Below are 13,935 nucleotides of genomic sequence, written 5' to 3'. Positions count from 1 at the left end.
TGCAATTTCCTTTGTAGTCCGTTGAAAGGATATCCCTTTCTTTTGCAAAGCATGCAGAGGTGAGGCAGTTTCAGCAAAGTAATGGATAAACCTCCTGTAGAACGAGCACAAGCAAAGAAAGCTTCGTACTTCGTGAATGTTCCTGAGTGGTGGCCAATTTCTAATCGCTTCAACCTTAGCCGGTTGCCGGATCCACCCGAACTCCATCTGCAAGTGAAGCCATTTCTTCTGGACGTATACCGAGCTTGGCTGCTAGCTTTGGAGAGATGAAATTAGCTTTAGCACTTGGGTCATGAAAAATAAAGCTGTCTGGTTACATACTTTTCCCCATGCTGTGCAAAGTTCCATGTCATCCTCCTGTTTCTTGTCACTGATCATGTCAGGCACAAGTCCGGCAGACAGCTTTTGCTTTTCCCTTTTTTATCAGCTTTCAGTTCTCCTTTCTTTTTCTCCATGGGCTGCTTCCTTTTCTTCTTATTTAGGCATTCATGCACCTGATGGCCCTCCTCTCTACAGTAAAACCATTTATTTGCCACCCTGAGGACTTATTTCTCTTCTTCGTCAACCTTGTGGGCCGTGACCTGAAAACATGCCTACATCCTGCAGCAAAGGTAGCTTTCAAGGGCTTACTAAACTTCTTCTCTTTGAATTCTTCCTTCTGGCTGCCCTTAAAGCCACTTGTTTGGCCTTGCAACAATGCATAAGCTGTATGGCATTTTCTATCAGCTGAGACATATATGACACCTTCGATTTCGTGCAAAAATCCCAAATTCCCTTCGGTAATCCACATCAATATTTCTCTATTTGCTCAGACAATGGAACATGCCGATAGGAATTGATTGGCAATAGTGCTTCCCGAAATTTCTTCTAGATTGCAGCAACTATTTGAATCCAATTTATGCCAGGCTGTCATAATGTTGACATCAAAGGTAGTAGTCAACCATGCAGCTGAAAATACCTGCTTGAATTTCAACTTGTAAAAGGAGGTTCGCCCACTACCTTCAAGAAAGTGGCTGCGTTTCTGACTTAGTGAAATTCCCACCTGAGTAGGCTGCATCAAACTGCTGTATGAACGTGTGAGCTTTCAGCCTATCTTGACTTTCATTAAAGGAGTCAAATTTCACAGCTGCATCACCCTCTTTATTATACTATTGCTTGCCCTTGGGTGTGAGATTGTCATAGATAGGTGGCTGTAAATACGGAGGCTGCATAACATTACCAACATTAGGTGCACTCTTTCCATTGCTTGTAGTAGGATCTACCATTCCTGGTCCTAATGCATTATTTCCAGGCATACTAGAAATATTTCCCATCATGCCAGGCATAGCAGTCCGCATCCCTAATTGCGTGACAGTATTAGCATACATCATATTAGGCATTCCACCAAACATTTGACCCTGATAGCCTTGCATGCCAAGCTGAAATCCAAAAGGGAAATTTCGAGGCATTCCCATGCCTTGCTCATGCTATCCGACCATAGCGTGGAATACTGAACTTCCCCCAAAAAACCTGAATGCATTGAAGGCTGAGGGAAAGTCTGCTGTCTCGAAGTGAAAAATGGAAAATTCTGGGCATTCCCACGAGTACAAGATGCGAGAGGCTTCATGCCAGGTTGCTACGTTTTCTTTTTCTTTTTGACCTTCAAAGGGGCATTCATAAACTTTGCAAAACATGGATCTTGCATCAACTGTGTAAAAGTCTGTGGAGTTCCTTGCAAGTGTGCCCTGAACTGTGCGTCATCATTTTCTTGTTCAACTTCATCCACTTCATCTTGGGAAACCTCAGTGGCATGCTCCGATGGAACATACTTTTCCTAATCGTCCTGCTCTTCTTCTTCTTCCCACCATGGCTTGTATTGAAAAGACTAAGAGTCGGTCTCTCGATCAGTGCTATGTGCCATGAATGTAAAATTCTCCAGGCTGTAAATTAATTGCAGCAACTAGTATTTGCTTTTCAGGCCCAAACAAAACCATGGGCTCACCCCCTTGAGAAAGATGGTGATATCCCGGCAATGGAACCATTGAAATCGGCTTTCTGGAAATCCAAAGGGCAGTGGACAGATAACAACCAGCAAATACTTAACTTTCAGCCGTTTAGAAAAATATCCACAACACCCAAAATAATTCCAGAATCAATATTTAGGAGCTAGATTGCCCTTGTCCGCACCACGTAATAGATTGCCCTAAACTTAGCGCCCCTTTTGGTATTTCTTTATCTTTTATTGATTCATCAATGTGGGCACCCAAATCCATGGCTGAAGTATTTCTATATGCAAAACAGTAGGCTGTATTCTCAGCCCATTTGCTGTTTTTTGGGACAGCAGACACATTATCATTATTGTTGCAAGAGAAAGAAAGAAAGAAAGAGATATTAACATCCTTGGGAGGCCTCATGGGCCTATGGGACACAACACACATAAAAAAGATAAACACCAAACATCAGTTATAGACTGAGAGTCTCTTGTGATTGTGTATAACACTCAACAAAAGTTTGTTTAGGATTGTAGATTGGTTAGGAGCCTAGGAGGTTGTAATGATGGGAAACAAGAGGCAGTTGGTGAAAAGTCTTCAATTGCCATTCCTAGCAAATATTTTCCTGTTGAGCCTGCTTAAGGGTAGATTGGGTGGCACTCTGACCTTGCAATAATCTCTTTTGGCAAATTAGATGGTAGAGAAAATATTGGGTATTAGTATCCTGTTTATTCAATTTCGCGCTGTATATGATTGAAAATCAATCTTGGCTTGCTTTTTCTTTATTAAGAAGGCTGTACACGAAGGATATGGAATTGAGTTTGTGTGTCAGGAAATCCAGGGGCTTGTGCCAATCTTATTTTCATGATGCTTATTGGATGTTTTGCTAATGGAAAATTGATTTTGTAGGAGAAATCTATGTAATAATGGTATGGTATAATAAAAAAGATAATGGCTGAAGTTTTCAAGCTGAGATTTGACAAAGATAGATGCAAAGTGCTAACAGTTGAGAAAATAGCCTTATGCTTTGACATTTTGTGGCTAAAAAATAAAGATAATGACATCGGTTTTAAAAAGAAAAGATACACAAAGGTCATAAGTGTTGAAGATGTTTGCTCTTGGATAGATTTTCTTTTAGATAATCTTTACATCACAATAGGTAATTCTTTGTTTCAACAAATTATAGGAATCCCCATGGGCACTAATTGTACTGTCTTTTTAGCAAACTTTTATCTTTTTACTTATGAATTTGAGTTTATGCAACGTCTTATTTCTATCAATACCTGCCCTATCATTTTACATAAGTTAGGCGTTTTATAGATGATTTATTTGTACTAGATGTTCCTAACTTTCAAGACTTTATGTACAAAGACACTTGTGCTTTTGGAGAAGGAATCTATCCTCGTGACTCTTGTGAACTGAACTGCACTTTAAGGGGGGATTCTTGTGTTTTCTTGGATCTTAGACTTTCTCAATCTACCATAGGATTAGAGGTTGATATTTACGATAAACGTGAACAACCTAAATATAGTGGTTTACACATTATAAAAATGCCTCACATTGACTCAAACATTTCTGATTTGGCAAAATATGGAGTCATTTCTTCCCAATTCCATAGATTTTCCCACCTTTGTACAACTAAGGAGTCTTTTATTACTCAATGTAGTAATTTGATCACTTTACTATTACACCAGAGGTATAATCCAAGGAAAACAATGCACAATCTTAGATATGAATTCTTTTATCTTTGGTGTATTGGCCTTAGGTATGTTTAGAATGATTGAACATAAGCTGAAAACAAAAAGTGGGGAGCTGAATAGGCCGTTTTTCTTTTAGTTTCAAAAGAGAGTTTGATTGAGTATGCTTGTGTTTTCTGAGTTAGGATTGTAATTTTGCCTCTTTGTAGGAAGAGATACATAAGTGTAAAGGGTCCTTTTAGCTTTTTATGTTTCAAATAAGAGAGAGAGAGAGAGAGAGAGAGAGAGCGTTAATTCCAATTTTTTGGAAGATTTTGTTTTTTGTTTCTTGACTTGCTTGTTTATTTTTGCTTAGTCACCTTCTTCCTTTCTTCTTTATTTCTTGTTTTCTTTCTCTTTTGTTTATCTAACGTACTTTAGTAAGCACTAGGTTTGCCCAAGAAACTCCGCAGGTCTTTGGAAACCCAGTATAGTTGCTTATGCTTGGGCACTGATGACGACATAAGTGTTGCTTTGCTTGCTAAGTATGTCTTCCTTTTGTTTTTCATATAAGTTTTTGTTTACCTCTTTTTTCTTCTCTTTCATTTTCCCTTTTATTTTCTGTGTAGATTTTTGGTCTTTAGAACAACACAAAATCTAAATTTGTATGATTGGACTTATTCTAGTCTTACAAAGGTATATGATTTTTCTTAATTATCACTTTTGAATGGGAGTAATGCTGAACAGTTGTGTCATTCTGAGATAATTATTTGGCCAAAACGGAATCATGGTAAGGTTGATCATACTGGCTTACAGGACTGGACGAATCTCCAAGCATGTAACCGAGCCAATTTTGAAAAATGAGTTCCTACAAAGCCTTGAAAATGATGAATCTGACCAGGAGATTCAGGAAGGATCCCAGCAGAGTAGTAATGATCATGTAAATCAAGGATATCCTGTTGGAAGTAAAGGAGCAGAGAAGGATCTTGTTCAAAGTTTAGAAAACAATGTGCGATTCTGGACGGATTATTCAAAGGTTCATTTTCATCCATTGAGCTTACATGAGCTTGAAGGTGTATGGCATGGAATTACTCCTTTTGATGATATTGGAAGTGGCAAAGGGGTTCTTACAGGTTCCATAAGCGAAGAAGTACATGACAGGCTACGTTTTTTTGTAGAGGAGTCCGATCACTTGCAGGTAACTTGGCCAAAAGCTCAGTAATTGTGACATTTTTTTTGCAACGTCTGGTTAAGTTAATCTCAATGTTGGAACTTATGTGTATTTTGGTGCAGGGTCTGCAAGTTCTTGTGGATGATTCAAATGGATTTGCAGGAGTGTCTATAGATTTTCTAGAGGCAGCAAGAGATGAGTATAATAAAACTCCTGTCTTGCTGTTTAGTGCAAGGCCTCCATCCGGCTTCAGAAAGACGACGAACTCACGTGCTTCCATCGTAAGGGCTCTTCATGATGCTATTTCATTCAGTGAGCTGAGCTGCCTCAGTCAGTGCATGATTCCAGTGGGAGTTCCTAGCTTTGGGAGAAGTAAGAAAAACCTCTCTTTATATTCCGTGGTTGGTCATTATGCAAGAGCAATCGTGGTAGGCTTCAACTTGATCTGCTGTGGTAATACTTGATTTTGGAGGTGCTTATAGTGTCTTTGTTGTGGCCCAGGTGATTTGTCTAAATATCTCCGGATAAATGATACAAAGGATTTTCACACTAGTGCAGTGTATGCAGCAGCAATAAGTTGTGCTACACTTCCTTTGCGCATGGTATTTTCAGGCCCCTCAGCTAGTACATACCAATCAAATGTCGGAAGCATAGATATGGAAAGTTTAATGCATATACTGTTGGGCGAAAGAGGAAGACGAGTTTCTATTTTGGATTCAGCAATGCCAGCTCCACCTATACCAGGTCTTCCCAATTTTGTACAAAATGGAATTTCAATGCAATTGGATAATCATTGGCTTAACAACCTGAGATGGTAGTAATGCTAAGCAGAAAGGGAGACACTATTTTAGATATGGATTTTTTGCTACTGAAAAGGATTACATTAAGATTCTAGTATCATGGACACAAAGTAAAAATGATTGAACGTCTTGCTACCAGAGGATTCATCATTGATCCCAAGTTTATCTCTGCTACAATTTACCATCTCAAAACACGTTTGAACTGGAAGATTGCTGCTGCCTCCCTCTGCACAACCTGCCTCTACGCCCCTCTGCCCTTCCTGCTCCTCTTCGCCTTTTCTCCTGCTCCCCTGTGCGTGACCAGCTCTCCTTCCTTCACTGCTTTCCTCCCGAGCCTACTGTTCCCCTCTGCTGCTCTTTTTCTTAGGCCATGGGTCTCCATCTGCCTCCTGTTTTACCTTTCTACTCAGTCCCCCTGCCATCCTTCCCTCCCTCCTACTCTTTGTCCTCCTGATGTACAGTTTGTTATCACGCCCAGACAGCCTGTACGAATGCTGTACAGGCCTTCCACCTCAAGGTTGGCGAATGGCTTCTTATTCAGCCAATCCTCCTTCCACCTCATTGGCCGTGAGAACATGTTTATTTTCAAAGATGAGTCGCAGTTGTTACAAAAGGATGTGGAACAAATCAGTTCTAGTACCCTTTTCGCTCGTATTCATGGAACCCACCTTCAAGAAGTCAAGCTTGGGGTTGGGTTCTTTGTGCCTTACCTCTTGATCTTTCCAAGCAGTTATCCAATGCTTGACTCTTGGTAGAGGTTTCTTTCAGGTGGTTTTTGGTTCGGTAGAAAAATGGAAATAATAACCTGATAAGGGTTAGAAGTAGATACCCCAAGAGCAATGCAAATGGTACCATCTCTATCCAAAGTCCAATCATCCACACGAGACATATCAATCCGTGCATGGATGGGACTCAAATGTCTCCTTTTTGTCCAAGGAAATAGGAGCGACTATGGCAAGGCATAAAAAGCATAATCAATCCAACAATCTCTTTCTCTAAGCTGAAAATATGAAGTCATGATGTTGTAGGCATTCACACTCAAGAGAATGAATACCATCGTCCTCCCCCCTCTTTTTTTTGGAGACAGCTCCACATGTTTAAAGTCACCTCCAACTACCCAAGAATTAGCATTAGGGATCGAAGAGTGCAGTAATAATCCTTTCTTCCCTATTATTGGAATTGAAGAGCTGATCTTACGTCTATCTATTAAAAAGATAATCCACTGAGACCTAGATGGAATAATGATACCACAGCCAACCACAAGGGGAGAATGGTGGCTGAAACTGAAATGCAAGGCCCTCCCGTGGTGCCAAGTGCAGTAGAGCAAAAATCATCACCTAGCGTATTTGACTTACTGCAATCTGTAAAGGAGAAGGCATAAGATAGGCAGCATAAGGGGTCTCCTGATCTTAAGGCAGAGGAGCAACAAACTTAGCATCTCTTACTATCGTCCATCTCTAACGAGGAGGAGCAGGGGCCAAAGAAGGATCTTGTCAAGAGAGAGGAGTATTCTTTCTTTTTGTCTTTGGTAAATCCCTTACAAAATACCCAAAATGTGACACAGGTCCTGACGACTAGTAATCTCAATCCTTTATAAAAAAGGGAAGCCATCTGGTCTTTGAGGCATAATGTGATCATCAAAGATTCCAGGCTAAAAAACGACGACTCTAATACAAACGACTGCATTAGACCTGACTTTCTCTGCTGCCAAAGAAGGCAAACCACTTCAGCCTCCTCCAAAAAATGTCTCTAACCAAGGTGATTTGAATGCTCTCCCAGTGAGGAGCTCTCGAAGGTCTCCAACCTCTTGCAATAATCTGAAATTTTTGGCATTATAGAGGTTATACCTGAAGGTTGATTGCCTTCGCTAAAATTTTACATATAGTGCCTAAAATTTTGCTCTGTCTCCATTGATTTTATCAAGCTCCTACATCCCCCCTCAGGGATAACATGGATGAGACCCTCAATAAGTAAAGTAGGCATAACACCGGAGTCCCAAATGTTCTGCAAAGCAGAATTGACATGATCACCAATATCCTCCCAGAAAGCAATGAAGAAAGAGAGAGGAAACCATTAAGGGTACATAAATCAATCCTAAATTCCAAGTTAATGAAAGGTGCATCAAGAGAGATCCTCTCTTTCACCAACAATGGGAGTATTGGTCAAACCCTCAATTGGGCACTATCTCTATCAGTCGTGTCTGGATGTGCAATGAGGAGAGAAGCATAAAAATCGGTAGCAATATGCGTGATAGTATCTGGATCTGACTGCAAGACTTCCTCACAAGTCAATTAGTTGAGAAACACTTTCTCTGACATATCCAGGACTTAGAGTAGAGATTTTGTTTCCTCTCGCCCAAAAAGACTTCCATGCATGATATGAAAGCTCAATTCTACTCTCCAAAAATCTCTGTTGATGAGTCCTTACTTCAATGGAGTGATAAAATCCACTAATATCAGAGAGAGTTGGTTGCCGGAGCAACAAGTGAGCACAAACCATCTTGCAAGTAGGAATTCCAAATCTACATAACTGTTACTGAAAGATCATCCTCTGCAGACTGAGCATAAGTGTGAGCTCTACATAACTTCAGGAATCCTAATACTAGTAGGCTGAGCATAAGTGTGAGGCTCACGTTGCAGCACATGTGCTTTATGCTAGCCAAGATGGTGTTCTTTTCTGCTTATACTCAAGCTTTTGACCAAGTAGAAGAGGATAAGGAGATCACTCTTTGTTTACCCGGTTTTCGAGCCTTCCACAAGTTTATTACTGGGCCAGCATATGGACAGATATTGTACTCTCTTTGATGGCTATTTGATCTAGGATGCAAGGTTCTTTTAGGTATGCCTTGAAGGATGATTTTTCTCAGAGAGTGGAGAAGCTCTTTGGAGACCATCACAAAGCATGCCATTGTATTGCAGCCACAATCTTGGTTCTTATGAATTTTTCATTTGTTTAGACTCTTGAGTGGTATTTTACCACAGCTTTCGCGTGCTTTGCACGATGTATCTGTTGCCACTTAGCCCTCTAGTAAGGCCTTGTAGGCTAGTTAGGACACTTAGTCCTATTGGGACACCTTTTCCTATTTCACTTAGGACACTTAGTCCTAGTTGAGTTTGGGCCCTATATAGGCAACCATTTGTACTTTCTCTTTATCCATTTGCAAGTACACTTTAGTTCCTTCAGTTCCCTTGCATTCTGGTATGGTGCACGTACTAAAAACACTTCTTTTTCTAGGGGGGTTTTGAGTGGGATAGGGTTGCATTTTATTATTATTACTTTCATCTTAAATGGGGTGCGATGTAGATGCATCATCCTTCCTTTAAATGTATACCTGTAATTATAAAACGTACGTAAAAATCCCTTCATCTACTTGGCATTTGTTTCTGTGCACTTGCCGTCTCCCTTTTTCTCATCCCATCTCAAGGCTGGTTGCTGTCCATTCTTTCAATGCAGATAGCCTCCTCTGCACATCCTCCTCTTTAACCTATAGGCTATAGTCGTTCCCATGGTTCACACAGGCCTGTACACTATAGAGTGTAGACTTAGAGTTGTGACTTGTTCCTTTAGTATGTTATACAATCTCGATCTAGTAATTGGCTTTAACTTTGAGCTTTTAGTTTTCAATTTGAATCTCTTTGTGTATTATTTAGCTCCATGTATGATGTATGTACATCAATAGACAACTATACTTGATTGCTGGTGATGATTGATCATTGCATTGCATAAACTATAGTGACTAGTATATTGTCCTTCTCCCTCTCCCTGTCTATGCCTCCCTCTCTCTCTCACCCTCATTACATAGGGAAAAAAGTGATAATTTGCAAAGTGCTTGTTCGTCATGTACCTTCAAAATTTTCCCTACACGGTGCATGTACTAGTATTAGTGCCATGTGGGCGAGAGAACTACGTGTGCCGTCTTTCACACAAGCTCAAATGGAGCTAGAGAGCAATGTGGACTTAAGTACCACAGGACAAGGATGAATTGAATGACAAAGAGAGAGTTAGACATTGCTCATTAGGACGATAGTGCTAACTCTTGAGTGATGAGTATTGAGTCCTATTTTTTGTAGTCGTTTGCAATTTAGAGTCTAATCACTAGTTAGTCACTATGATGGCATTTATGATTCCATGTATATATATTGTGGATGGTTGGATATTGGCCATATATATGTTGATTTCTAGTGATGTATTTGTTAGATATCAATGCTCCACTCTCGTGTAACTACGCGAGAACCAGCTAACTCTACTTGTAAGCCCCCCATATGAGGAGAAGGCATTTGAGTAGCTCGATTATCCGGTAGGTCTTGGTTTGGACACCAGATGGGGGCCATGTGTGGCCTGATGGCTGGACGGAGTTTGCACACTGCCAACTAGGCTACATGCAAGTGCGGGAAGGCATCCCATGACTGATCGCACTGAGGGTAGACAGAGCATTTTTCGGGGCAGTCCACTCTCGGGTTGCAGGACCCGTTTGGAGCCCCAGATGATCTCGGATGGCTCTGGGCCAAACGGTAACCGTAGGTTAGTTGCTCAAATTTACCCCACGGTTCTATCGTGTGGTCGGTGGCTTATTTCTGGATCGACTCTCAGTTGACCGTTTTGGGCGGACTGGGTCGGTCACCCAATTGGGTCCAACCGACTACGACTAGTGGCTATATAAGAGCAAGCCCGTGAAGCCCATTTCATCACTGGCTACAGCAACCCTGATTCCTTAGCATCCAGCCTCCGTCCTCTACTGTTTCCAGCTCGCCATCGAAGCTTCTCTCACAGGAGCGCACGGCTGGGAGGCAGCGCCATCTATTGTATGAGATCTACAGTAATCAAAATTTTGATTCTCCATACAATCTGGTTTTCTCTCTTGCGTACGAGATCCTGTTATCTGTTGAGCACAGACGTTGTATTGTTTTCTTACAGTATCATCATGCATTGTCTCCCATATACATACATACATACTCTATGTGTGTGGGGTGTGCGTGCGCACGCTATTTTTCAAGGTGTTTATTGCTCACGTTCTGTGTTTCTTAAGTTCAAACGTTAAGGTCTACATTGTGCGTGTCCTTGATGTGGCATTTTATGAATTTATACATCTTCCCCATGTATTTTGACATGTGTAGTATGGTATATGTAATTAACATACGAATTTATGGGACACCAATGAAAAATGAGTGACGTTCACTATGCTCACAGAACACATCATTTATGGTGGCATGAGGTTTCTCCCTTACCAATTTGGGAATCTTCAAAGTGGGTTTTCTGTGACCCATGCAGTTAGTATGTCAAGATTATTATCAAGGAGTTGAAAAGGGTCATTGCAGAACATTTTTCAAGAAAACCAACACAAGCCTTTCAGTGTGATGCATTTATGTGATTTAGAAATGACTATAATAGTATGGTACTGCCTTAAGAAAAATCTTGACTGCAGCTTTAAAGTGCCACGCTCCTAATCTTGTTTCTTGTGCGACACATGTCTTACCTCAGGTGCTAATAAACGAGAGAGTTTTGATCTTTCAAGATTCCAGCCGTTGACTTCTGATGTGAGCGATTCTCTCGACACAGCAGCATCTGAGGCATTGGTTTTTCAGGGTGCTTTGACTGCAGGTACAGTTCCTTATCACATATATTTTTTTCTGGAGTCAATACATTACAACTGGTAGCATTTCAGGTTGTGTTTCCTGAACCGACTGGTGTTCTTTTACATGGTGTTGTATTGCATGCAGCTTGAAATTGAGGCAATAATTTTGTTTTTGGGATTCTTGGGGAAATTTGCTTGATTGTTTGTTGGTATGCAAGTTTATATAAAAGATGCATCTGTGGATGAATGCATGTTACATTGCAAAGGCAGTTGAACTGGTTGTTTTTGTTTTCAAACCGCTACTACACGCTGGTTAGTCAGGGATTTTAGTTAAATAGTTTTGTACTGTGAATGCGTCAAAGTTCTGTCCACAGACTCTTTGGTGAATATGTTCATCTTTTGTGTGCTTCATTGTTTTATATTGGTACAATTGGTCAAGAAGTTAGTAAATTGGCTGAAAGGTGGCTCAAATTGGAAATTTACTGCAGATCCAGTTGGCCGTGCATCAATTCCTGACGTGGTGGATTGTTTATATAGACATCAGCAAGAATTAAGACCTAGCTACTGTCACTTAGCTGCTTCTCTTTGTCCTCTGGCCATTCCTTTACCATTTCCAAACTTATTTGGACCCTGCATTGGACAAAATGGGGAATTATTAATCAAGCCCACGGACAGAAACTCTAGAAGGACTGGATCTGATGTCTGTTCTATTCCAATGGCAGCAAGGCTACGTACGAGTGCAGCTGTTCTGCCCTACCTTGAGCGGAGGCTCCACAACCTCCAACATTTTGGCCTTTCAAGGGGCTCACTTGGACAGGTGCTGGAGGGTTGGAATTTGCAGAAAGATGAAGTCCAGGAGCTTTATGAGATTTCTTTAAAGACCATTGCTGCTTATGGAGGTGGTACAGTGGGATCCTCTTCAGATTCGGAGTAGTTCACTCTCACAGAATTTCTAGGCCAAGTGAAGTTCTTCAGGTCTTCCAAGAATTACATCGGACAGCGATCAAAGTTAAGATGCCAGGGATGGCCACTGATGTAAGGCTGGAAGATGAGATGAACATTGAGGACCAATAGTTCCTATGTTTAGGATTTTCTTGGTGGTATAATCTGAGGCATAATGTCCACCATAGAGTCCCCCGTGGTGTTGTTGCACTATCTTCTGAACTTTACTCTGCATGAAAGGCTCACTGCAAGGTCCCTCAAAGTTGTTTGCTAGCTTTCCCTGTTGTGTTCATTGCAATATAGAAGTGTATGATGTTATCATCCAGCAAGGATTTGTCATTTACCTCTATGTGACCTTTGATGATAGTGGGATAGTTGTCTAAATGGCGATGTTGCAGTAAATTAAAAGGGCCGAAGATTTGATCAAGGAATCATTACTTTGTCATAGTTTTCTCGTAAAAATTCTTTATGGATGACTTTTGAGCTTACAGTGGCCAAGGGTTATCAAGGGAGAGGATGGACACACATACTTGTGCGGTTGCTGCTCTATCTGCATGCTAAATCTTAACCTTGCTGGGACATCAATGTTCTTTTTGTTGGGAATTGGTGGAAGAGAGTAGATGCATACTGACTCAAGATAGGAGGTGACTTTATTTTATAGAGTGTGTGGGAGGTTGGCCTAAATCAAAGGCACCTCTCCTACATCAAAGGAGATCACTCTTGATATAGGCGCCTCCTTCAGAGGGGGCCTTGCATTACATCATCACATGTGTCATGGTCCAGACACCTCATAGCACTAAGTGTGCTTCACACACACACACACACGCGCACACACACACACACACACATACACACACACACACACACACGTGACTGCTACTAGATGCGTGCGCGCGCACACTCTCAAGGGTTTGCCTTATGCTATGTCAAGGATACATCTAGTCACAATTTTACATGCCATCTCATGGTGGTCAAGGATAAATCTATGGCATTTAGAGTTATGAGAGCTAGCACCAAATAGTACGTCTAACTTATGCCAAGTCTCATAAGGAGATTCCAAATCTGAAATATGATGCACATAATCATCTCCCAAACCTAATGCAATAATTGCATAGGCTTTCTTTAGCCTTTTAGCATCTGCTGATGTTGTTGAAGTAGAGTCACTTGCCTTTCCCTTTCCTTTGGTTGTGGTGGATTACCCTCTTGTGATGATTGATTCCTTGGCTTGACTAAATTCTCCAAACTGTTCTTCATAAGCACAAATATAATTTTCATTTGTCAAGTATGGAAGCCTTGGCCATTGAGTTTGTCTATTTTAAAGGTAGCCATGAGAGGGTCTTACCTTTATGATTAGCTCTCTTACAAATGGCTATAAGTCTCAACCATACAAGTGCGTATTGCAAGCAATGAAATCAGAGAATCCTAGTTTTTTTGCATCAGATTAATAATATGGAATTTTCTTCACAAGCTTTGTCACTTTTCTATTGACATATATGGGTGCTTCTTTCTTCTTCTTTTCTTTTGCTTTCACATGTGAAGCATTAGAAGAGCAACAAGAGCTAGGTATTTTGAATAAGCATACTAACTGAAAGTTTATCGTCATTTAATAATCTTTAACACTCTTTTAAGCTTGCATCAAGCATCCAATCACCAAAGCGGTATAAAACTGCAGTATAAAAATAGAGAAACATGGAGACCTCAATTCAAACACTCTAAAGTAGATTTGAGAGGGCTTGCATTGCGCATTGAAAGGTTCTATACTAACTAACGTTCACTCAGGAGGATTGATGAAAATTTACGCAAA

The 13,935-nt window shown here is 40.7% G+C and overlaps 1 protein-coding gene across 3 annotated transcripts in view; it reads left to right on the top strand.

Annotated features, from left to right (window-relative positions):
- LOC147898549 (plasma membrane, autoregulation-binding site, misato segment II, myosin-like, tubulin/FtsZ protein) overlaps positions 1-12,534 on the top strand; it is a 35,395-nt gene extending 22,861 nt beyond the window's left edge. For all 3 annotated transcript variants that reach the window (XM_087378984.1, XM_087378985.1, XM_087378983.1), the window contains 5 exons: positions 4,463-4,844; positions 4,940-5,189; positions 5,319-5,561; positions 11,096-11,215; positions 11,678-12,534. In XM_087378984.1, the coding sequence (XP_087235110.1) occupies positions 4,463-4,844; positions 4,940-5,189; positions 5,319-5,561; positions 11,096-11,215; positions 11,678-12,123 (1,441 nt within the window). In that variant the 3' untranslated portion in view covers positions 12,124-12,534. The remainder of the gene's footprint in view (positions 1-4,462; positions 4,845-4,939; positions 5,190-5,318; positions 5,562-11,095; positions 11,216-11,677) is intronic.
- Positions 12,535-13,935: the final 1,401 nt, after the last annotated feature.

The sequence above is a fragment of the Dipteris shenzhenensis genome, chromosome 9 (assembly GCF_047967505.1).
Source record: "Dipteris shenzhenensis isolate YYH24624 ecotype China chromosome 9, Dip_SZ_1.0, whole genome shotgun sequence".
NCBI lineage: Eukaryota > Viridiplantae > Streptophyta > Polypodiopsida > Gleicheniales > Dipteridaceae > Dipteris > Dipteris shenzhenensis.
This window is presented reverse-complemented; position numbering and strand designations above follow the sequence as displayed.